Source organism: Balaenoptera acutorostrata, chromosome 10, assembly GCF_949987535.1.
Source record: "Balaenoptera acutorostrata chromosome 10, mBalAcu1.1, whole genome shotgun sequence".
Lineage (NCBI taxonomy): Eukaryota > Metazoa > Chordata > Mammalia > Artiodactyla > Balaenopteridae > Balaenoptera > Balaenoptera acutorostrata.
This window is the reverse complement of record NC_080073.1, coordinates 39,400,302-39,426,221: the sequence shown is the minus strand read 5'-3', so window position 1 is coordinate 39,426,221 and position 25,920 is coordinate 39,400,302. Positions and strand designations below refer to the sequence as shown.

At 46.1% G+C, this 25,920-nt stretch overlaps 1 protein-coding gene across 6 annotated transcripts in view; it reads right to left on the bottom strand.

Moving 5' to 3' along the window:
- Positions 1 to 25,920, bottom strand: part of USP4 (ubiquitin specific peptidase 4) — a 49,157-nt gene that overhangs the window by 3,456 nt on the left and 19,781 nt on the right. Inside the window, exons 7-20 of one of the 6 annotated variants that reach the window (XM_007168737.3) lie at positions 20,700 to 20,840; positions 19,753 to 19,870; positions 17,721 to 17,894; positions 15,641 to 15,799; positions 14,549 to 14,773; positions 13,700 to 13,783; positions 12,184 to 12,278; positions 9,510 to 9,701; positions 8,791 to 8,879; positions 4,239 to 4,466; positions 2,121 to 2,191; positions 1,749 to 1,867; positions 1,270 to 1,419; positions 147 to 250 (exon numbers count right to left, since the gene is read on the bottom strand). In XM_007168737.3, coding sequence (XP_007168799.2) covers positions 147 to 250; positions 1,270 to 1,419; positions 1,749 to 1,867; positions 2,121 to 2,191; positions 4,239 to 4,466; positions 8,791 to 8,879; positions 9,510 to 9,701; positions 12,184 to 12,278; positions 13,700 to 13,783; positions 14,549 to 14,773; positions 15,641 to 15,799; positions 17,721 to 17,894; positions 19,753 to 19,870; positions 20,700 to 20,840 — 1,949 coding nt within the window. Of the gene's footprint in view, positions 1 to 146; positions 251 to 1,269; positions 1,420 to 1,565; positions 1,586 to 1,713; positions 1,868 to 2,120; positions 2,192 to 4,238; positions 4,467 to 8,722; positions 8,880 to 9,509; positions 9,702 to 12,183; positions 12,279 to 13,699; positions 13,784 to 14,548; positions 14,774 to 15,640; positions 15,800 to 17,720; positions 17,895 to 19,752; positions 19,871 to 20,699; positions 20,841 to 25,920 lie in introns of those variants that run through there. The other 5 variants (XM_007168739.2, XM_057554328.1, XM_007168738.2 and 2 more) reach the window with 5 other exon arrangements.

Sequence of the window (25,920 nt, the reverse complement as noted above, 5' to 3'; positions counted from 1 at the left end):
TATGGAAAAAGCCCGCAACCTGAGGCCCGTGGAGCTGTGTAAGTTAAGTGCTTAGAGCAATGCCTGGCACACTGGGAGAGGCTGGTGAAAGATGACTGGCCATGGGCATTTCAACATCTCAGAAGGAAGCAGATGCCAGTACTTACAGTGGCCAACCCCCATGGCTCCATAATGATTGGACACGGCAATGAGGTCGTACACATAAGGCCTTGCTGACAGGTCACAGACAAACTCAGACATGTTCAGAGCTCTGAGCACAGAAAACAAAAATAACCCTTCAATACATTAAACTCAGAGAAAGAAGTCGGAGCAACCCAGCAACCCCTTTCATGCAACAGGCTATAACACAGGGAGGCCCTCAGAAACTAACTGCAGAAGGAACGAATGAACAGTCCAGACAGAAGGGGCCCTGGGGTCTTGTTCTGACCACTGACATGTTCAGACTGGAAAAGAGAAGCCTCCTACCCGAGACCAAATGTCAAGGAAGGGCTCTGGGCACAGACACGAGGGCTGCAGCAACTTTGTAAAAATGGCTGTTACTATCAGAATTACAATTAGTGCCATAAAAATTTAAGCTAAATACCAAAATAGGCCCCCAAAAGCTTTTTTCCCTAATGTTTTATTTTGAAAATTTCAAACATACAGAAAAAAAGAATTTTACAACAAACATGTATATACCCACCACCTAGGTCTTCCCGTTGACATGTCTATACTTCATGTATCTATCTACCCATCCCCCACCCCCCAAAAAGCATTTTTAAATCTGCATATTGTGGAGGGACTCCTACCTTGTTGACTGACTTGCCTGTGTCACTTACACCCTGTAACCTGGGACCCAAGAGGACACTAGTAGACAGCCAGTCCCAGTCCCTGCCCCAGGGACAGGACTGTGGTGGATCTGCACCCCCAAAAATCCAACTCTCCCTAGCAGATTACTCTCTGGTTCCTTGTGCCCCTGCATTAACGAGGCACAGCATGTCCTTGTGCTGCCCTACTGAGCCTGGGCTCCCTGGGACCAATGACGGATGGGAAGACCAGTTCAGTTAGGCTGCGTAAGGGGCCTCGAGAGAGGAAGTGCTTCTACTGGAGAGTCCTTTCCTTACAGACACGGAGGGGAAGTGAGCCAAAGTCTAACTTCTCAGAGCCTAGCAACACACACACCTTCACGCAGAAAAGTCTTTGGCAGCAAAACACTCTGCCAATCAGTGCCCAGATTATCTGCCTGTTTTTTAATTTTCCCAAAAATAACACTGCAGCCCAGGGACCCACCTGACTGGGAATTCCACAACTGTATCAAGCTTGTCCCTCCAGTATCTATTGTAGGAGAAACGTTTGAGGTGGACCACCAGAATCTTCGGCAAGGACCACAGGTCAAACTTCTTTGTGGCCTGCTGATGCTTCTTACAGTTAGGACAGTACCTGAAAAGAGAAACCTCCACTTAGTGGGGAGGCAGGGGGCCAGTGCCGCCTGGGCTCTCAAGCATGGAGGCAATCCCATAACATCCTTTCTTGTACTCAGCATGACTGCTTCAGGGCAGGGAGGTCTCTAAGCCACCTTCCAAAAGAGGGTGATGGCTTTCCTAGTCTGGAAAACACAATTCACACAGAAAAACCTGTGTTGTAGGGTCAGCCATGTAAAACAGTGACACGTCCAAATACAAAGGGTTTTAGTGTACACAGATGGCCCCAGCAGATCTCAGAGTCCCAGGGTACCTGGGTGCCCCTGCCCAGAGGTGGGAGCTGCATACCAGGGGTCATGCTCCCCAAGGGTCTCCATGGTAGTGAAGAGCTCGATGCAGTCTCTCAGGGCCACTGCTGTCTTCTTTTTCTTCTGAGGCTGCAACATGCTGACGTGCTTCTCATAGGTCTGTGAGGAACAAAGTGCTGAGGTCTGCTGAGAAAACAAAGTCTTACCAGGCTCAGCCACAACCTCACGAGCTCTCACGCCTGGAATATAATGTACTTTCTGGAGCCTCTGAACATGTAATGACAAAATCTTTAAGTGCTTTTCATTCTCGGTCTAAAACATACCTTGCTAAACTGCTGGGGAACTGGTGAGAGAGACCCACCCGAAGCAGAAACCAGCACATACCCCTGACCAAGAATGCCGAGTGACCTACCTCAGATTCCTGCTCGTCATAATAACGGCTCCGGGTCTCACTATCCCAATCGATGGCTAGTGTGGATCGAGCTGTGGAGGAGGACCAAAGTATCACTCACTACTGAATGGCCAGCAACAGTAGAGGCTCCTCAGGTGACAACAGTGAGAAGGACCACACTCAGGCTACGCCATCAACACCTGCTCAACCATCAACAGCCACTGCCAAGAGTGATGCTCTGCCTTGAGCCAGCCAACTCTGAATCCCTGGGCCCCCAAATCCTTTGGCAAAGATTTCCTCAACGTTACAGACACACTTTAAAGGCACTAACTACATAGAATTCTGAAAGGGCACAGGTCAAGATGGAGTAACAGTGGCCAGATTTCTCCTCTTGCCTTAAACCACAAGAAAACCTGACAAAATAGAGGAAACAACTGTTTTCAGACACTGAATATTAGGCAGAGCAAGAGTGAGATCCCTGAGAGAAGGCAAAAAATAAGGTGATGCCTACATGGCCCCAGCTTATTGCCTGGAGGCATTTTCCAGGCCATAGCATGGGGGGGCAGGGGAGGAGAACAAAAGACTGAGTTGAGGAGTCAAAGACCAGTGTTCAAGAAGGGGGCTAGGGACTTCCCCTGGTGTCGCAGTGGTTAAGAATCTGCCTGCCAGGGGCTTCCCTGGTGGCGCAGTGGTTGGGAATCTGCCTGCCAATGCAGGGGACACGGGTTCGAGCCCTGGTCTGGGAGGATCCCACATGCCACGGAGCAACTAAGCCCGTGAGCCACAATTACTGAGCCTGCGCGTCTGGAGCCTGTGCTCCACAACGGGAGAGGCCGCGACAGTGAGAGGCCCGCGCACCGCGATGAAGAGTGGCCCCCACTTGCCGCAACTGGAGAAAGCCCTCACACAGAAACGAAGACCCAACACAGCCAAAAATAAATAAATAAATAAATTAATTAATAAAAAAAAAAACAAAAAAACAAAAACAAATCTGCGAATATCCTTTTAAAAAAAAAAAAAAAAAAAAAAAGAACCTGCCTGCCAATGCAGGGGACACGGGTTCGAGCCCTGGTCTGGGAAGATCCCACATGCTGTGGCGCTACTAAGCCCATGCGCCACAACTACTGAGCCTGCGCTCTAGGGCCTGTGAGCCACAACTACTGAGCCCTCGTGCCACAACTACTGGAGCCCGTGCTCCACAACAAGAGAAGGCACCGCAATGAGAAGCCCACGCACCACAACGAAGAGTAGCCCGTTTGCTGCAACTAGAGAAAGCCCGCGCACATCAACGAAGACCCAAAGCAGCCGAAAATAAATAAATTCAAATAAATAAATTAAAAAAAAAAAAAGAAGGGGGCTAGAATTTGCAAGGCATTACACTAAAGACAAGAAGCCGCACGGAGGGAATGGAGCTGCAAAAAGACAAGAGAGACCCAAAACCATCTCAATAGAGCTGTTTAAAAAACTCTTTTTAGGTAATTATTTAAAAAGGGAAGAAAGCAAGCTAGCAAACTAGAGGACATCTAGCAAATCTCTTCTCCAATGAAGGAAGCAAAAAGACACAAGAGATGCTTTTGCAGCTCCCCTCCCGACCCAGGGCAGGCATCTTCACTGTCCACATGTTGCTTTTCAGGCACAACACACGTCCCGTGTGGATGCCCCTTCCATCTGTACAGCAGTCCCCATTACAGGCTCCAGGTAACAGCCTGTGAAATCTATGACCATCCTCTAGATGGGTCACACTTCATGAGTATTCTCATGGAACAAAAGAAATATGCATTTATTCTCATAAGTTTGGGGAAATACTGCCACCTAGGAGGGCCACAAGAAGTATTATCAACCAGAGCAGAAGTCCTGAAGGATGTTGGGAGTGGAGGGAGAGCTCGTTTCCTTCTGAAGTCATCAAGGACGGAAGAGAAAAGCCTGACAAGAAGGCCAAGGGAAAGTGCGGAGGGGTGTCATGTCTCTGAAACAGTCTTTAGAGAGCTTTAACCCAAGGATCACACAAGTGTCTGTTCCTGGAGCCACACTACGAGATGATGAAAGCTCAGTGCAGTCAGTGAGTGCTGAGTGCAAGTATTTTCCAATAGATCCTAAGTCCCCAAAAGCCCAGTTTGAAAGGTCAGAGAAAGTGCTTACAGTTGAGTTTAAGCAGCTTCCCATCAGCTGCAAGGGAATTTAGGTCGGCTGTGCCATAGGAGTTCACAAGGCAGAAGGTAAAAAGCCTTTTTGGGCAGGGCCGGCTTTTGAGCTTCTTTTGGGTGGTCTCGCCATGGTCACTTCCCAGCTCATCCTCCCCACTGTCCTCTGTTTCTGAAAGCTGCTCTCTGCCTTCTTCCTGATGCTCCATTTCTTCTTCGTCTTCTCCTAGCATACAAATGAAAAATAACATGTATGTAATTTGCCACCATTTCAATGCTGCAATTTTTATTTCATACCTAACTGTGGTGCTTCCTTCCAGATTCAGTCCTGTGTGTGAACTACATCCACCCCTTTGCATTTACAAGGCACTTAAATTCACATGTGACACCCCCACAACCTGGTAAGCAGGCAAGTGGGCACAGCTATTCCACGATGAGGACGCAGAGTCCCAGAGAAGTTCAAGGAGTCACCAGAAGGTACAGAAGTGAGTCAGCAGTCCTGCCAGTCCTAAATTTGGGGCCCTAACCACTTGGTACTTTACTGGGCTTCATCCCACATAGTCTGACTCTTTCAACGTGATCATTAATCACACAGAGAGAAAAGGACCAAAATTAAACCCATACTCAATACTCAAGAAAACCGGCTGGTAAGAAACAATTTAAAAGTAAAACTTTAAATATGATAATGAACACAAATACTAAGTAAAGGTCTTCAGTTCCTCCACAAGAAACATGATGACTGTCCCTTCAACAAGTATTTACTGCATGTCTCTCAGGTGCAGGCGCCATGATGGGCCCCAAGGAACACAGCACACAGGATCCTCCTCTCCTTTTTTCTCCTTATTCATTTGAGATTGCTGAGTTTCAAGAGTTTGAAGAGGGGGAGTTCCCTGGAGGTCCAGTGGTTAGGACTCAGCGCTTTCACTGCCAGGGACCCGGCTTCAATCCCTGGTTGGGGAACTAAGATCCTGCAAGCCGCGCAGCCAGGGAAAAAAAAAAGTTTTAAGAGGCATTCTAGGGACTTTCCTGGTGGCACAGTGGTTAAGAATCCGCCTGCCAATGCAGGGGATACGGGTTCGATCCCTGGTCCGGGAAGATCCCACATGCCGCGGAGCAACTAAGCCCGTGCACCACAACTACTGAGCCTGTGTGCCACAATTACTGAAGCCTGCGTGCTTAGAGCCCATGCTCCGCGACAAGAGAAGCCACTGCAATCAGAAGCCTGCGCACCGCAACAAAGAGTAGCCCCCACGAGCCACAACTAGAGAAAGCCTGCGTGCAGCAGCAAAGAACCAATGCAGCCAAAAATAAATAAATAAAATAAATAAATATATATTAAAAAAAGAAATTTAAAGAGGTATTCTAGAGACATATGGTGATAAGTAAATTTCCCAGGTGTTTCCAGAGAACTGGTTGGTATATATGGCTGCAATAAAAAAATCCATGATCAGGCTCATCATAATTTTTGTTGTTGGGCAGTCAAAGGGGAAAGTTAAGGTATCAAATAAGTAATTTCAACAAAGATGGGGACAACTCCAAAAGGTGATGTAAAAGTAACAGGGGAAGGGAATTCCCTGGCAGTCCAGTGGTCAGGACTTGGTGCTTCCACTGCCGGGGGCCCAGGTTCAATATCTGGTCGGGGAACTAAGATCGCACAAGGTGCATGGCGTAGCCAAAAAAAAAAAAAAAAGTAACGGGGGAAGAAAAGATTCAAAATATGAAGTTTATATATTTGGGGAAATAGCAATAGAAACGGAAACTGAGGAAAGGAAGACGTATATTCTACATAAGAATCCTCTTTCAGGGACTTCCCTGGTGGCACAGTGGTTAAGAATCCACCTGCCAATGCAAGGGACACAGGTTTGATCCCTGGTCCGGGAAGATCCCACATGTCATGGAGCAACTAAGCTCGTGCGCCACAACTACTAAGCCTGCGCTCTAGAGCCCGTGCTCCACAACAAGAGAAGCCACCGCACACAGTGGTTAAGAATCCTTCTGCCGGGGCTTCCCTGGTGGCGCAGTGGTTGAGAGTCTGCCTGCCAATGCAGGGTACACGGGTTCGAGCCCTGGTCTGGGAAGATCCCACATGCCGCGGAGCAACTGGGTCCATGAGCCACAACTGCTGAGCCTGTGCGTCTGGAGCCTGTGCTCCGCAATAAGAGAGGCCGCGATAATGAGGGGCCCGCACACCGCGATGAAGAGTGGCCCCCACTTGCCACAGCTGGAGAAAGCCCTCGCACAGAAACGAAGACCCAACACAGCCAAAAATAAAAATAAATAAAAAAAAAAAAAAAAAAAAAAGAATCCTCCTGCCAATGCAGGGGACACGGGTTCGAGCCCTGGTCTGGGAAGATCCCATATGCCACGGAGCAACTAAGCCTGTGCGCCACAACTACTGAGCCTGCACTCTAGAGTCCACGAGCCACAACTAGTGAAGCTTGCGCGCCTAGAGCCCGTGCTCCGCAACAAGAGAAGCCACCGCAGTGAGAAGCCCACGCACCGCAATGAAGAGTAGCCCCCGCTCGCTGTAACTAGAGAAAGCCCACGCACAGCAACGAAGACCCAACACAGCCAAAAAAAATAATAAATTTAAATTAATTAATTAATATAAAAAAAAAAAAGAGAAGCCACCGCAATGAAAAGCATGCACACTGCAACGAAGAGTAGCACCCGCTCACTGCAACTAGAGAAAGCCTGTGCGCAGCAATGAAGACCCAATGTAGCCAAAAAATAAATTAAAAAAAAAAAAAAAAGAATCCTCTTTCAAAGACTGTGTCTCGGGAGTTCTCACGAGGAAGGACAAGTTGGGCCCAGGACAATGCAGCAGTTTCCTGTCAGGCCACAGGAACATCACAGCCATGGATGACAGTGTGACATGAGTCCCCATAAGCAGGACTCTGAAACAGCCAGTGTGCATGAGACTGCCAGCCTCAGCTCTCACAGAGGTTCCTTTCTCAATTAGCTCACTTCACTCCTGAAGCAGTGGCACTGCCCCTTTTACACCCAGATAAGCCTGCTCTGCTCTCAGACTGGCAAGTGAAACACTGCCCTGCCCAAGACACTCAGAGATTCAGCAGGAGACAGCCACCACAGGCCTAACAAGGAGCCATGGCAGTAAAGAGGTTAGAATTATTTCAGCATTAAACAGGATCTGAAGTCTACGCACCAAGGCTCACTTATGGAATTCAAAAGAAGGCAGTGAGAACAAGAGACTGAACAAGAGACTGACAGATGGAGTGTCTAAGAAACTAGGCTAATTGTAACAATAGCAAATACTGACATGATGCTGTTATTAACTGAGCATCTATTATGTGCCAGATACTCTAACCACACTATCTCATTAAACAGTAACCTCAACTCTGTGAAGCCGTTATCATCATCCCATTTTGCAGATGGGTAAACCAAGGTTAAGAGAGCTGAAGTGACTTTTTGAGGTCTGCCCCACACCTCAAGCTGGGAATCACAGTGCCTCAACTTCCAGAGCACTAAGAACCCACAGGTCACCCAAGGTCTGCTCAGAGACTACCACTACAGCTCCAACATGTCTGCCTGTGGGACCTGTGCACAAAATACACTCCTGTTCATCCCTCGTGGGAGGAGAACATGATATTCTGGGCAAGAACAGGAGTACGACTATAATAAATACTCAACCTATATAATACCAACAATTTGGAATATCCCTTCAGGACAGAGCCTTCTGGTCATTATTTTTAATGTCAATTCTCACTTTCCAGGACCAGGCGTGTCTTGCAGAAATCTGGGCATTTGAATTTTCAACTGAGAATATATATTCAGCTATTCACAAAGCACAGGAACTGGAGGACATTTCTGGTTTTATAGGAATAAAGCCACCTAGTCAGTCACGCAGGCCCCCAAAAGAAGGATGACAGTCACAGTGCAGGTCAGACACAGCTCCCTGGTCACAGATGAGCTTGTGAGCACTAGGCCACAGAAGGATGTTGAGGGCTCTGGGTTTCTTGCAACAAGTCTATCCTACTGCTTTTACAACTGTGGCTCGTCACTCCCACATCAGGAGCTGTCCAGAGCCAGCTACCACCTGTGGCTTCCTGGGTAGAAAGAAAGAAAGGCCCAAGAGAACCTGTCTCTGCCTTCTGACTGGCTGGGCAGGACATCTGTCCTCCCCAGGGGCGGCTGCTGGACCATGGTGATGGGTAAGGGCCAAGACAAAAGCTCTACAGACACAAGCCAGGTTGTGAAGGCAGCCAAGTGTACTCAGCAATCCCAACAGGTCAGAATCAAATCCTGACTCTGCTACATGACCCTTGGGCAAGTCACTCAGTCCTATTATGCTTAGTCTCCCTGAGGTGAAACCCAGCCTCCACGCCTAAGATTACACGAGGTGTCAAAGTTGGACAATGGGCTCTGGCAGAGTGAAGTGGTGCAGACAGGGCTTCCAGGTCTGCTCTCTAGGCAGAGCCCCCAACCCCGCCTCAGAGCCTCCCTCACCCATGTATACAACACCTTTGGAAGAAGAGGGAGGTCGGGAGGGATTTGGTCAGTCACAGCCCCACAGCGTGGCGTGCGCTCACCTTCACAGCTGCCCCTGGAGCCATTGCAGGCCCCCAGCTCCAAGGGCGAGCTGCCAGACTCATCAGGCAAAGGCTGTTTTATATAGCGGCTTGAAAAGAAGAAAGAAAGAAATTGTTTATTAGTTGTAACCTTTACCTATTTTTCTCCACTACTCAGCCTGAAGTAGTTCCTAATTTATATATTCAGCTATTCACAAAGCAATTTATGTAAATAAAAGGGCCTTAAAATTCGTGTGATGGCTTAACACTTCAAGAAATTGAGAGGAACCTAAGAGATAAGTTTAACTACCAGGGCACTGAAGACTCTGAGAAAGCCTGTTTCAAATCTTTGATAAACGTTGCGTGGCGCCATCATTTAAAAAAATATTTCCCAGTAATGTTAATTATCAGGTTCAGAATGATAGTGGAGTAGTTCAGAAATTACATTCAAATACAAAATGCCATCAAAGCACTATACTCCCTCAAGCAGGTGACTGACAGGTGTGAAGACATGATTCCAGGGACTAGAAGAGGCTTAGGTGTTCACTGTCATGGTGCTTCAGATGTGCCAGATGTTCTGTCCCAACAGCACCTGTCCTGGTCCTCCCAGGGGCCAAGACAACTACATTTCTAACAGAAGTGAGCACACGGGGTCAACACTGGCACTCTGCAGGGGGCAGTCACTCTTACTGGGCCTATCTTATTTTAGATAACAAGCAAATCACATTCCTACCACCAACCTGATGCGCTCACAAACAGCCTGGTACAAAGACTCGAGGGTGAGCTTGTGCTTGGGGACAGAAACCAGCAGTGGCTGCCCATATAGCACTGCCCCAGTGGAAGTGCTCGACGGCCTGGATTTCCTTTCCCTGAAGTACACTGGAAGCGTGACACATTCAGAGCCGTCTGTGGAGGTGCTGCAGACCTCATACCTGTGTCAATCACACAAGAGAGCACCTTCAGCGGCAGGTCCCTGTGAGAGACGGAGATCTGAGCTGCAGCTACATGGTGGCCAGGACTACGGTTACTAGGACAGAGTGCACTTCAGTACAAAAGGTGGATAAACCATTTCCAAGACAATGCTAGAGGATGGGTCAGGAATCCCAAAGAGGATCAACTGTTAACACAAGGTGAACCTACACAACCCAGGACCTGGGACTAATGTGATCCTCCTTCCCCCAACCATGGCCTCAAACTCTGTGGTCCTTCAACTGGGACTCAACACAGATGACACCTGTCATCCAGACCATCACTTCAGACACAAAGGCACACGGGGGGGCCCAGCCCCCAAGTTCACCTTTTGTCACCCATCAAGGAGCTTAACTTTTAGAAAAAGGCATTCTCAATGCCCTGCCCTTTAATAAAACCAAATACTGTACAGCGACGTATACCTAGAATATAAGCCAAAGACTCTTTATTTCAAATGAGGAAGCAAATTTATAAAACTGTTTGCCATCTTTCTTCAAAAACATTGAAGTAAAAGAATCATATTTAATTTTTTTAAAAAATCAGAGATAACCAAAGAAACTGCTAAATACAAATCAATGATTTTGAAAAATGTGTCTTACTTAGTGAATACATGGGATTGAGGAGATTTATAGATGTTTTATCCTGGAACAGATGTTACCAAAATTGCTGGCAACCGACTGTAGTCTTTCCCTCTTCCTATAGGGGGAGACACAAACTTACTGATTCAACTTTTGAAAACTATAAACACACACACACACACACACACACACACACACACACACACACACACACACACACACACACACACACACACACACACACACACACACACACACACACACACACACACACACACACACACACACACACACACACACACACACACACACACACACACACCTCTCTCCCCACATGCCTGGCAAACAGTCCTGACTATAGTATATGCAGGAGGAGTTCAAAGAAAAACTCACAAAAACGTCTAAGGTATGCTCTAGGGTAAGGACCCTGGGGTCCAGCATAATGGTCAAGAACCACGCCTTGGAGTGAGGCTGGCCCAGGTTCCAGATCCATCATTGCCACTTTCTGGCTGCTGTAACCAGGCCAAGTGCCTTAATTTCTAAGTCTGTTTATCCAGTGGACAATGGGATCACCCACCTTCCAGTGTAGTGGTGAAGATTAAGTAACTCAGTAGCACAGTACATCACATGCTCAAAAAAGTATTAGATGCTACAACTGTGTTTTCGTAAGACAATTATCAATTCATCATAAAGCAATTTGCTTTCCAATTGGCTGGCCCTCAAGCTCTCTGAAAAATCCTCCATTGGTGGTTTGCCAACCTCCCCAACAAGGTCATGTCCCAGGTCTTCTCAGCACAGGTATGTGCGAACACTAGTTTCCAGAACTGAGGGAGACTGTGTTAAGGTCTTGGGGTAAGAAGTGGACAGTCCCAGTCCTGTGGCCCAGCATGAGCCTTGGCACCCTCCATTAGTAAAGTAAGGGAACACGGCTGCGAGTGGGGAGGCAGCCTATGCAAGTGTGAACAGAACTAGGATCTTGGGTGTGGTTAAGAATTCTTCCTTTTAGAGTGACCTAGAAGTCATTGGCCCCAAAAATGTAAAGGGAAGGAAATGCCTCCTTTGTGTACTGCATTCCTCAGCCAAAACCAAAAACCGAAACAAAATCCTAAAAACCTTTCTCGGCAGAGGCAAGTTTCTGGCTGAGAGGGAATGAGGGAGAGACAACATGGGTGTGCTCCACATGCAAGCCTCCCTGAGCAAGCGGCTGCTGGGAGCTCAGACAAGCTCACACTCCACCCCCCCACCCCACCCCCACCTGAAGAGGGACACACACACAATCACACAAAGCAGCCTTGAAGCAAGAGGACTTGGGAGGGGCCGAGGAGACGAGCTGCAGTTGGAGTGTACTGTCCCCACAGGGATGAGAAAACCGAGTCTCAAGGCTTGCAGATGTTAGCGCTGGAAAAGGCTGCTTAAATCAACCTTCCCTGTCATCTGGGATGGCACCTGCCTGAGAAGCCACTACCTGTGGCTGGGAGAAAGGACGAGACCCTCCCTGTACTGCGTCCCTTCTCCTGTCTTCCCGTGGCCCCTTACAAAGCTGTGATTCTTCTTGAGAAAAGCACCTCTGACAGCAGGACCATCTGCAGAACCACTGAACAGGCCTTAACAGGTAGCAACTGTTGACAAAAGCCTTGTTCATGCTGAGGAGAATTATCTGGAATGTCTAGCTCTGAAGTGCCAGTAGGCGCTTAGCATTGATGGCTGCCCAAAATTCCCTGAACATCCATCTCTTGCACCCAGGGGTTGGGGCAAATCCACATGAGCACCAACTGCCAGATCTTCTGCTCTGGAGACACTGACAGACACTGGCAAAGCCTCTAGAATGTTTCCTTTGACCCTGCAGCAGAAACCACTAAGTACTCACACGAAAATGTCATCCCGAGGCATGATGTGGTTTAAACCTTCATCCATTTGGAAAATTTTGTGGAACCGGTGATTATACACATCTGTGACCACCATCTAAGAACCAACAGTAACAGAAAGATTACAGGATGGATAAGAGTACACCCACCACATGCCGCAACTAAAGATCCCACATGCCGCAACTAAAAGGATGCTGCATGCTGCAATGAAGATCCCACGTGCTGCAACTAAGACCCGGCACAGCCAAATAAATAAATAAATATTTTTTAAAAAAGAGTACACCTACTTAATAACCCAGGCACAAATGAAAAAATATGTGCTACCCCCAGAGAGATCACGATGCAACCAGCCCCAGAGCTCAGGGGCCAAGGGCCAAGGGGGAGCAGCATGGCTGTCACCACCAGAAAACATGCTACATCTGTCCCAAGGTTTACGACAGGATTTGCCCTCCAGTGGCAGGAATGGTGGGGAGTGAGTGCTGACCAGAGACCAGCAGTCATCCAGAATCCTCTGGGGTGTTTCCTGGGGCTGGAATTCCCCAAGCCATCCTCAGCACATAGCAGAAAAGACCAAACCCCAACCACCAAGACCTACCACCTGAAACCAGCAGGGGTGCAAGGGGAGTGGGGAGCAGGAGGGCACTGACCAGGGCTGGGACAAGGGAGGTGCTGAGGGCATCCAGGAGGACGGATCCTCGTGCGGCAAGAGGTCTTCACTTTGCCCACCTTCACACAGGGCCAGGCTCAGCAGAAAGGCCAGTGTGAGCAATTGTTTTTATTTTTCTATTTTATTTTTACTTTTTAATAAATTTATTTATTTATTTATTGGCTGCGTTGGGTCTTCGTTGCTGCGTGTGGGCTTTCTCTAGTTGCGGCGAGCGGGGGCTACTCTTCGTCGCGGTGTGTGTGCTTCTCTTGTTGCGGAGCACCGGCTCTAGGTGCGGGCTTCAGGAGCGGCACGCAGGCTCTGCAGTTGTGGCTCGCTGGCTCTGAGCGCAGGCTCAGTAGTTGTGGCACACGGGCTTAGCTGCTCTGCGGCATGTGGGATCTTCCTGGACCAGGGATTGAATCCGTGTCCCCTGCATTGGCAGGTGGATTCTTAACCACTGTGCCACCAGGGAAGTCCCAGCAATTGTTTTTAAATAAAGATTTCTATCAAGTCACTCCACAGACTTACAGAGTTTGGGACAGGAAAGAACTTCCAGCTTCTCACGTTACAGATGAGGTCAGGTAGGAAGGGGAGGCAAGGTGAGAGCAAATCCCCAGTCCTGGCCCTCTGACCACAGCTAGTGTGTCCTCAATGGAGGAAAGACAGTGTTCCCAGGGCTGGAAGGGACAGACTCAGGCACAGTGTGCACAATGAACAAGGGCCAGGAGGTCTGAGGCATCCAGATATAATCACATGTGTGCTGGCCGATAAGACCTACCCAACAAAAGTGGCTACAAGGTTGAAACTTAACTCCAAAGGACTATGAACTGGCCCCAATAGGCTGAGTGCCACTGAACACCTCGCCTTACATTTTCCGCAGCAATGCCAGACAGCCTGGAGAGAGCCTCACACAGGTCAGACACGGCCCCCATCAGCGGCACAATCACACGGTACTGCAAAGGAGAGATGGGAGGGGTGACAAGGGTGCTCTGGAAAGGGTGGGATGAGTCAGGAGGAGCAGGCATCATGGAGGGCAGAGGTGCTCCTCCAGAAACAGTGTGTGGTGAGGTCAGGGCCCAGATGAGTGGCCGGCAGAGCAAATAGGCAAGTCTTCTGCATCAACACCCGCCTCTCTATTCAGGTAGCACCACAGAAGCTGGACCATCTCTTTCCCTCCTACCCATTGCTTTATTTTTTTCTTAACTTTTTAGAGCCATTCACTACTTCCTTTAAAGAAATGTTACAATTATACAAACTGCCAACCAGTCCTTGTCATAAAGCCAGAAGAAGCATGCAGTGAGCCATCAGCAGGGCTGGACACTAAGACCGGCCTGTCACACCTTTCATTTGGCCTTTTGTTCTGGCCAGGCTCTCCTAGCTGATTTAGGGGTGAACATAACCAAAGGAAGTACTGTTTCTAGTCCCCTAACATTCAGATTCAAGGATCTCTTAGCAGATCAGCCAGGTTCCTTTAGTCAAATGAATGGAACATAGGGGAAAAGGTGACAGAGAAGCCCAGAGAACCTTCACAATATGCCTGAATGACATGGGATTACACAAACGTCTGAGGGAGGACAAGGGCACACACTCAAGCCAAGTGCCAAGGGGTTTCAGAGGCAGCTGATGGAGCTGCTGCTGCAACAGATGGAAGCAGCCCCACTCTGGGTCTGGAGGCCACTCACAACAAGGGGTACCATGAGGGTGACGATTTCTCTTACCTGGGTTGGTCTGCAGCGAGGGTCAGCGGGAACCAGGAAGATCTCCATAACTCGATCTTTCTTCAAGGGCAGTGGGAGAGTTAAATAGCAAAATGGGTCAAAGGTCACAGAAACCTTAGCACATTCTGGGCAAACCAAGGTAGATTTGAAGAGGCCATGGAACGTGTCCACAATCACAGAGTCATTCCTCAACCTATGATTCTCCCAGGCTTCCTTTGCCACCACCTGGAAGAAAGCAAAGGGGATAAGTAAGACATTCTCAACACCCCCCAGTTCTTAGCCTCTGCATCCAGAATGATTCACAGCAAAATCTGAAACAGACTGTGAGGCAGTCTGTGCAGCCAAGAACTTGGTCCAGGCCAGTGAGGGCCAGGACTGCTCTTAGCATACCAAACTCATTCCACATGCCAGCTCCATGCCCAATCCTACATTTAACCAAGTGCTGATGCAGGGTCTATGGGACAGACGAACTGAGAGCACTGTGGACACATGGACCTGACCGGGAAAGGACTGTCTCCTATAAGGCTTCCAATGATCCAAAGTCCCTTCAGTGAGCTTTTAATTTATGCTATAGTTCAGCTAGCTCATGGTTTTTCCTTTAAGATGTGAATGCTACTTTGAAGTATTCATATTGATCATCCCAATGTGATAGGTGGCTTAAATACTAAATTCCTTCTTCATAGATCTGAAAATCAAGGCAAAAAAATTTAAGTGCCCTAATAATATTAATAACAAACTATTTTAATCATCATAGATGGATTTTAATGGATTTTAATAATCCCAAGGGTCCACACTACAGGCACTTTACAGTTTTCAGGGTACCCTAGTCTCCGGTTCACCAATGTAATTATACTAAACAAACTGACTCTAACTTGAAGAAGCCCAAGAGGGAGCATCAGGGTAACTAGAGTTAGCCCCTTTGTAACGTGCAATACATTTCCATATTAGACCTCACGTCCACGTCACAAACAACAGTGAGAGGCAACCAGAGCCCTGGCACCAATACTCCAAGACCAGAAGAATGCCCTTGCACCTCCCAGTAGGAGGCAGCTTCTTTGGAATACTTTTCTTCAAAAGTCTTCAATATCATACCGCATCTGGCCGCCCATTGGCATCCTTCAGCTCCAGGTACGGTTTTTTCTTCACTCGGTTCAGATCTTCATGCAATCCGTCTAGAAGAAAGGCTAACAGCTCCTGAGAGTCTTGTTGTTGGTAGCCAGAAAACTGAGGGGCAAAACGTCCCACCTGAGTCTACAACAAAAGCAACCACATCAGAAGGCATAAGTTATAAAGAACCAGTGAAGTCAGATAGGAAATTGTCATCAAAAATAACTTTGGGCTTCCCTGGTGGCACAGTGGTTAAGAATCCGCCTGCCAATGCAGGAGACAGGGGTTTGAGCCCTGGTCCGGGAAGATCCCACATGCCACGGAGCAACTAAGCCTGTGCGCCACAACTACTGAGCCTGCACTCTGGAGCGCGCGAGCCACAACTACTGAGCCCATGTGCCACAACTACTGAAGCCCGTGCGCCTAGAGCCCATGCTCTGCAACAAGAGAAGCCACAGCAATAAGCCCGCGCACCACAACGAAGACTAGCTCCCGCTCGCCACAACTAGAGAAAGCCCGCATGCAGCAACGAAGACCTGACACAGCCAAAAATAAATAAAATAAATAAATAAATTTATTTTTTAAATAAATAAATAAATAACTTTGCAGTCTGCTGGTACCGTAAGGGAGAACACCCTTGCTCCAGCAGCCTGATTAACTCCTCAAGGGCCTAAAGGTCAGCAGTTCCTACCAGAGAGAAGAGGGCTAAGATCTGAAATCCAGGACAACTACAGACTTGGAACTTGGGCCACTACCCTAAGAGAGGAGTAAAGAGTGACTCCCTCAGTAGCCACATCTCCTAAGTACAGACACGAATCCCTCTCCAACCACCTTCTTTGGTTCAGAGTCTCCCTAAGAAGTTTACAAATGGTACCTGCATCAGCCAGAGGAATCCTCTTAGCCCTAAATAAGAGCACTGTACATAAGAGCCCTCCTAGCCCTAAATAAGTGTCTGCCTTGTATTGCTCTACACTACTGATCCTCAGAGTGCAGTGCCCAACTAGTGGCATTAGCATCATCTGAGAGCTTGACAGAAATGCACCTTCTCAGGCCCCACCCCAGACCTTCAGAAACAGAAACTCTGGGAATAGTAATTTGCATATATTTCCCAGGGATTAATGTGACCATGGGAATGAAAAGAATTTGTTTTCAATTTCAGTAAACAATCTAAGATTTTAATTTTCTCATTGAGCTTAGGTGCTATATTTTTTTTCCTCTGTGAATCAGATGCTTCATGAAGGTTCCTTGAACCAAACAGGATTTCCAGATTTCAACACATGGAGGCAAGGCACTTCCCCCTCAGCAGCGAAAAACATTCAGGGCAATGGAAGGTTGAGGTGCTCCAAGTGCCCAAAGCAGTTCACCCATCTTCCCATCTTCCTAGCTGAGGGACCCAAGTGAGAACTGCCCCTCATACCAACATCCGACAACGTCAGCCCAATTCCTAACTTAGGGGACCCAACTCAAACCACAGTTGGTATACGTTCCAGTCTCAAGAGAACCTGGGAGCACCCTTCAGATGATACTGGAAATTAGGTTGAATTTTTATGGTCTCCTTAGGGTGTCAACCATTTAAAGAATGCCACTGTAGGGACTTCCCTGATGGTCCAGTGGTTAAGACTTCACCTTCCAATGTAGGGGGTGTGGGTTCGATCCTGGTCAGGGAGCTAAGATCCCACATGCCTCGCAGCCAAAAAACCAAAACATAAAACAGAGGCAATATTGTAACAAATTCAGTAGACTTTAAACATGGTCCACATCAAAAAAACTTAAAAAAAGAAAGAAAAAAAAAGAAAGAAAAAAAAAGAATGCCGCTGTAGAATACAGCATTCTGAACAAGCAGCTTACAATACAAATGATTATCTGAAGTATCCTCGGCCCAGAGGTGGGGGCTGAGTCACTTAAGTGTGTGCTAAATGACTGAACAGAAAAGAGGGATCTGATCATGTAGTGCTTTTAGCCTCGGAGCCCATCTTAATCCCAAAATGCAGTAAAGGAATGCTTCATTACAACACGAAACCACTCTCCCTAAAATAGGAAAAAGGAAGTATATACGTCAACCTACTTTGAACATGCGAGGTGCCACATGAGCATCCCTTCCAGACCACATCTGCTTAATGAGCTCTGCATAGGCCTCTGCAATTTCCCCTTTCATTCCCAGAGGGTTGTCCCTGTTGATTTCAGCCTCATACTCATCTTTGAGAAAGTAGTCGGTCAGTGGTGCAGTGTTGCTTAAGCACTGAAAGAGAACACGATCACAGCTTACACCGCTTCTGGAGAGCACACAGAGACACAAGATAAACCCAGTTCTAAACGACCAGTGAGGGTCACGCCAACAAAATGAAGTGCTCAGCAGATTCTCTGAAGGGCTCATAACAGTAAGGCACAGCCTCCCAGAGGCTGGTGGCCACATTGTGACTAGCCTCCCAGGGACACTGTTTTGGAGGGAGCTCACACTTACTGCCTAAGAACTGTTTCTGAGACAAGCTCTCTGAGGGCAAAAGCTGTATATCCCAAATGCCTGACACACAGTAATTTTCTATTCAGTGGAAGATAATAATTTTAAGATGATATTTTTTTTTTATTGGAAGTGACTGAGACATTCCACTATTTCATGAGAAGGCAAAATATAAGTAAGCCGAAGGCAAAATGTTTTACTAGAGCCAAAACACTATGGGTGGGAAAATCAGGACAATTAGAGAAAACAATAAATAATACCGTACCTGTGTATATTAATTTTAACTCCTTAAATTAAAAAATGAAGGTGGGTATTGGATTTTACCAAATGAGTTTTCCTACATCTATAGAGATGATCACATGGTTTTCTCCTTCATTCTGTTACTATGTTAAAAGACTGATTAATTTTTCAAGTGTTAAACCAACCTGGTTTTCCTAGCACAAACCACATCTACTTGTTATGTGTTACCACTTTTATTTAGATATCATTGATTTTGATTTGCTAAAATTTTATCTACATTATTTGTGTCTACAGTTATGAGATACAATAGTCTAAAATTTTTCTTTTTAGAAATTCCTTGTCATATTTTGGTATCAGAGTATCCTGCCTTGTAAAATGATTTGGGGTGCTGAAAGAAGATAGGCATGACTGGTATTTCTGCCTTAAATCTTTGAATACATTCACCAATTCACAAGAATTTTCTCTTTAACCACTGGGCAACCAATCAGTCATGCTATATAATAAAGCCCCAATAAAAATTCTGGACACCAAAACTCAGGTGAGTTTTCATACCTGGCAATGTTCCATGCCTACTGTTACACATCAATGCCAGGAAAGTAAAGCATCCTGACTCCACAGGAAGAGGGCAACAGAAGCTCTGCACTGAGAACCCTCCTAGACTCTGCCCTACTCCCTTCTTAACCTTGCCTAATTTTAAATCTGTATCCTTTCCCTATAACATACCATAACTGTGAGTATAATTACTTTTAAGTGAGTCTACAAGTCTTTCTAGCAAATTAACAAAACTGAGGGTGGTCTTAGGGAGCCCCAAACTTGCAGCTGGCGTCAGAAGTGAAGGCAGTATTAAGGACTGTGCCCTCCTAACTTTGTAGTTGGACCCTAACTCCAGCCCATGCCCAAAACAGTACCATCACATAGTATGTGCCCAAAAAATATTTGATGAATGAATAAATGAGGTTTCAAACAGAGGATTTTAGGATTTTCTCCAAGCAGGGGCATGAGGTGAGACAGCTCGCTGGTGAAAAGATGGTCAACTTCAAGCAGGAATAATTTGGCTTAGTACCAGCTACTGTGAGTTCTCATCCCATTAGAGACCAACCAGGCAAGTATTCCAGTACTTTCTGAGATCATTCCCTAATGGTCAACAAAATTCAACATACTTTTACTGTAAAACCAAACCTAGAACTGATTAAGAAGACATTTTGAGGCCAGGAACACTGAGGAGGCCATTCTGTACTACCCAGTGGGACGTGCCTTGGCAGGGATCCCTGAAGTACTAACAAAGGGTCGTTAGTGACCCCTGGGAGAGGATCCTCCCAACACCTTAGAGGCCACTCCCACCTGAGCCTCAAGTACTGTGAAGACACAGTGTTATTGAGATGGCAGCTCTGCCCCCTACCTGCAAGGCAGAGTTCATGAAGCAGGTGTTCCCCAGGTTTCCAAGTCCACAGAGCCCAGGTTGTACATGAATTGATGGGGACTCCTGACAATTATACGAAGCAGAGAAGCCAGATCCACTGGAAAACATAACCCACATCAGCAATAAAAGTGAGTGCTGCTCACATGCCCTCAGGATGCCTTTTAGGGCTCCGCCGGGGCCTCTAGAATTCTCACTTGATAATAACTCCGTGATACAAGGTCTCTTTACTCCCCTCCCCAGCCCTCCAGCTCCCCCAACCCCCTGCCTTGATTTGACACAATAACGGGTGGTGAGCACATCCTTAAGGGGAGAAATGCTGTTTGAATCCTTTGCTCTCAGGCTTTGGCAAATGCTAATTTTGTATCCCTCCAGAAGGCTAACTGCCAGGTGACTTCGGGGAAGAACACTGGTTACCAAGATCAAAGCTTGCACCTGCCACCACCCACCAGGCCACACTCAGTCTTGACTGTGCCTGAGTGTGCATGCACTCTCTCTCTCGCCTGACCTTCCTCTTCCACCCTGTCCGTGCTACATGGCAGGTGCTCCTGAAACACTCGGAGAAAGGATCACAGCCATGCAGAGGGGAAACAGGCAGGGTCCTCCCACAGCCAACAATCATCCCCGCATAGCTATTCTGCCAGACAGCCAGCCCATTCCTTCACAGACAAATGCAGTGACCCCCATGACCACCAACTGACTTAGGCTGTAGGGAAAACACCAGCTCGCAGGAAGAAGAGCAATGTACATCAGAACTAGGAGGCACAATTTACTGTGGGTATGAAATGGAGCAAGAAACCACATGCAGCATGTTCCCATGGGGAGCCCTAATCCCACTATGCTTAGTGTAGCAGCAGAGGAGCTGTCCAGGTACGGCCTGGGAAAGGACTCAGAGGGAAGGGAAGCAAAGTGAAAGGACCTGCTCTTACCCCCTGCTGATACCGGAACTGTGCATCCCAGAGGTGTTAGCACTATCACCATTTGAAATGGGAGAGGCAGATACTGAGGAATAGGGACTTGCTGATGATGTTGGAGAGGTAGTAAAATTTCTGCTAGGCGCAGTGCTTGATCTGGGAGAGAGAAGCAGAAACAATGCTACTGACATTTTGCAAAAAGCAAGCCCTATTTAATGCCTTAGGTCTCTTCTCAAGAAATAAATGTTCTCCATACTCAGTTATTTAAAATTAATTGCAAAAAGCCCATTTTCATGCTAATTCAAGACAAATTTTATTTAAGTGAGAGTAAAGAAATTAATTGATCTTCCTGTCTCATTCATCCACATGGTCATATACTGAATTTTTCAGTATATGAAATGTTTTATATATGTTTTAGTATATGTTTTATCTTTCAGGATAAAACACAAGGTTGATCTTCAGGGCATCCTAGTTTGATTTACAAATGATAAGGTTCCCTAAATTTTAAGAGTTACCAGTGAAAGACAAAGAAAAATGGTAATAAGAGATGAATTTCCCCCAAAGTACTTGACCCAGATTAAACAGGTGGCTATTAAGTATAACAATAGGAAAATGGCAATTTAGTTTCACTGTGCTATTTGAGGAAATTCCTTTTGTTTCCTTAAATTTACCAAATGTGAATAACCTCTGTTTCAAACTCATGTTTCAATATTTTTCATAGCATCTTATTTTAGATTTATTCCTACTTTCAGATTAATTAATTCAAGGGCTAATTGCCCCAAATCTTAAATTGATATCAAACGGGACTTCCCTGGCGGTCCAGTGGTTAAGACCCCGCGCTTCCACTGCAGGGGGCACGGGTTTGATCCCTGGTTGGGGAACTAAGATCCCACATGCCGCATGGTGTGGCTCACCTCCAAAATAAACTGATATCAATTTTATCATATTTTCTACTAAAATTCATATAGGCACATGCAGAAGAAAGTGAGCTGTCTGCATTGTTTCAAGTATGTACAACTGTGATTTTCCTTCTAGATTTGGGGTTATTTTTAGAAAAGAGAAAATAATTAAGATGCATTGTCCCTGCAGAGTGCCCAACCTCATGTGATCTGATGTCAACCAGGGTTCCCCTTGAGAAGACAGTGGGACGTGGCAACAAACATGAGTGATCCTGTACCCACACTGTAGGCAGATGTCAGGGAACTATCCAGGGGCCTAAATGGATGTCAGGAACTGAGTTCTCCTTCACATTCTGCGGTCACAGCAAGGGAGGGGGAAAGAGGGCTCCCCAGCCTCTCACTCACCCATAAGGAAACGCACCTTCTCTAATCCTGAAGAGCATCTGCTTCACTGAGCCTCATCTCAGCTGCAAAGGAGTCCAAGAACTCAGGCAGCTCCTTAAGTAAGGCTTGTCAGAGCCAAGGGCACTCTCTTCTGCCACACAGGTGACTTAAGCATACACTTGAGGCCTGTCTACTCTGATGCCGGTATGCCCAGCCTCCTATGCAGGCAGGAAAGTCACTACCCAAGACTGGTCTGATATGGCAGACTCAGTTATCTCAGGTCTGGAGATACTACAAGATAGCGAAATTCAATTTCTGACATACAGTACCTCAAGGCACATGGCTTAACACTCCCTTTTTTAGTAACTGTTCACTGGTAACTTATTTTATTCCCTGAACTTAAAAGGGCAAAAATCCATATAAAGCCACTACACATATCCAAGACCTATCAACTTCTTAAACAGACAACATTCTGGTTGAAATGAAAGAAAACAGGGAATTCCCTGTGGTCCAGTGGTTAGGACTCTGCACCTTCACTGCCAAGGGCATGGGTTTGATCCCTGGTCAGCAAATTGGGATCCTGCAGGCCACACGGAGTGGCCAAAAATAAAAAAACAAAAAAAAGAAAAATTTTATTTGACATTCGTTTAAAATGTTCTAGAAAATACTGCCAGTAGTTTTCAGAGTAAATTCGGTCAAAAAGAAATCCAACAGTGATTACATAAGGATATTTTTTATATGCTTGAGAACTTATATAATACAAAGTTTTTGTTTGTTTTTTTACTCTACCTTTGACAGACAAATCAAAAAGCAAGACCTCTGTACAGAAGTGACTTGTAACTGAGAAACGCTTGGGCACTTGTCACTTGTCACCAGGCAACTTCACAGCACACCCTAGGGCACTGCAAGCCGGGAAGTAGGCAACGGTAGGAAACGCCTGACGTGAAGCAAGACCTCACTCTCAAATGTGACCGAGTCTCATGCAACAAACTTTCTGAAAACAGAGGTTACATCTCCAAATAAGGATCCCTCTGCTCCTAAAAGATACTCTGGTTAAGCCTCTGGTCTCCTGGCACCTTTCTACTGAGATATTTCCTGATCCTAGGCATGTCCAGTCATTATCATCACAACGAAGACATGCCCTGACCTATGGCTGAGTCTCTGTAACATATTCATGCCTGCCCTCCTTGCTCCATTGCTCTCTGCTTGCCTCTCAGATGTTCTCCAGGCCAAATGCCACTCTGAGGATGAGTCCACTCTTTAAGCCCACCCTCTGACCTCAGGTATTCAGAGGCCAGCATCTGGCATTATCATTAAGACAACAATCAACTCTTAGCCAGAATTCTCACTGCCTTCACAACATCCTAAGCTGTGATCTCCCCGTCCACCAACAATGTTAACCCTCATATGCATGCAACTCAAATCTCTATTTCAGGAACACTGGCTTCTTCCAGCTCTGGGCAAGCAGCCTTTAAAGGGGACCGTGGTGCAGAGCTAACCAGGCCTTATAGACATAAGGCAAGTAAAGTTAGAGAGAATTAAAGAGTTAGAGAGGGGCTTCCCTGGTGGCTCAGTGGTTGAGAATCTGCCTGCCAATGCAGCGGACACGGGTTTGACCCCTGGTCCAGGAAGATCTCACATGCCGTGGAGCAACTAAGCCTGTGCGCCACAACTACTGAGCCTGCACTCTAGAGCTCACGTGCCACAACTACTGAAGCCCGCATGCCTAGAGCCCATGCTCCACAACAAGAGAAGCCACCGCAATGAGAAGCCGGTGCACTACAACAATGAGTAGCCCCTGCACCGCAACAAAGAGTAGCCCCCGCTCACCGCAACTAGAGAAAGCCCGTGAGCAACAATGAAGACCCAACGAAGCCAAAATTAAATAAATAAAGTTATAAAAAAAAAAAAATAAAGAGTCTGAGAAACAGAAAAAATGAGGCCAGATCTATAGAGAACCTTGGAAGCACTAACACAGAGGCTGGAGCAATCCACAGGAAGGAAAAAACCATCGGAAAATGCTCAGAGTTTACCAGGTGGCTCTCACTAGTGAATAAAGGAGCTGAATGAAAACAATTTCATTATGTTGTCCTCCTACCAGGATATATGTAAAATTGATTCTACAAGTGGGTTAAAAAAAAAAAAGGATTAAGCCAATCATTGTCTTTCCCTGGATGACATACTCACTTGATGTACCTTCCCATTCCCTCAATTTTATCGTGTGTCGTCTTTGACAGACAACGTACTATTGAACAGGGCTGGTTTAAAAAACAAAAAGTCTGATATGAGAGCTTGTCTTTTTAATGAGTTGAACCCATCTACAGTTATTCTAATTACTGTTATAGCTGGACTTAATTCAATCTCCCTTATTTTCTAATAACCATACTTTTCAGTTGTTTTTTCCCTTCTTTCTTGCCTTCCACCTGAGTTTCCCTTTTTTATTTTATTTATTTATTTTATTTTTAATTTTTTTATTTATTTGCTTTTATTTCTGGCTGTGTTGGGTCTTTGTTGCAGCACAGAAGGAAAACCACATTCACAGATAGACAAAACGAAAAGCCAGAGGACTTTGTACCAGATGAAGGAACAAGATAAAACCATAGAAAAACAACTAAATGAAGTGGACATAGGCAACCTTCCAGAAAAAGAATTCAGCATACTGATAGTGAAGATGATCCAGAACCTCGGAAAAAGAACAGAGGCAAAGATCGAGAAGATGCAAGAAATGTTTATCAAAGACCTAGAAGGATTAAAGAACAAACAAACAGAAATGAACATTACAATAACTGAAATGAAAAATACACTAGAAGGAATCAACAGCGGAATAACTAAGGCAGAAGAACGGATAAGTGACCTGGAAGACAGAATGGTGGAATTCACTGCTGCGGAACAGAATAAAGAAAAAAGAATGAAAAGAAATGAAGACAGCCTAAGAGACCTCTAGGAAAACATTAAATGCAACAACATTTGCATTATAGGGGTCCCAGAAGGAGAAGAGAGAGAGAAAGGACCAGAGAAAATATTTGAAGAGATTATAGTCGAAAACTTCCCTAACATGGGAAAGGAAATAGCCACCCAAGTCCAGGAAGCACAGAGAGTCCCAGGCAGGATAGACCCAAGGAGAAACATGCCAAGACACATAGTAATCAAATTGACAAAAATTAAAGACAAAGAAAAATTACTGAAAGCAACAAGGGAAAAATGACAAATAACATACAAGGGAACTCCTATAAGGTTAACAGCTGATTTCTCAGCAGAAACTCTACAAGCCAGAAGGGAATGGCATGATATATTTAAAGCTATGAAAGGGAAGAACCTACAACCAAGATTACTCTACCTGGCAAGGATCTCATTCAGATTTGACGGAGAAATCAAAAGCTTCATAGATAAGCAAAAGCTAAGAGAATTCAGCACCACCAAACCAGCTCTACAACAAATGTTAAAGGAACTTCTCTAAGTGGGAAACACAAGAGAATAAAAGGACCTAAAAAAACAAGCCGATAACAATTAAGAAAATGGTAAGGGGCTTCCCTGGTGGCACAGTGGTTAAGAATCCACCTGCCAATGCAGAGGACACGGGTTCGAGCCCTGATCCGGGAAGATCTCACATGCTGTGGAGCACCTGGGCCCGTGTGCCACAACTACTGAGCCTGTGCTCTAGAGCCCGTGAGCCACAACTACTGAGCCTGCAAGCCACAACTATTGAGCCCACACGCCTAGAGCCCATGCTTTGCAACGAAGAGTAGCCCCTGCTCGCTGCAACTAGAGAAAGCCCGTGCACTGCAACGAAGACCCAAAGTAGCCAAAAATAAATTAAATAAATAAATAAAATATCATTTAAAAAACAAAAGAAAGAAAATGGTAATAGGAACATACATATCGATAATTACCTTAAATGTGAATGGATTAAATGCTCCAGCCAAAAGACACAGGCTTGCTGAATGGATACAAAA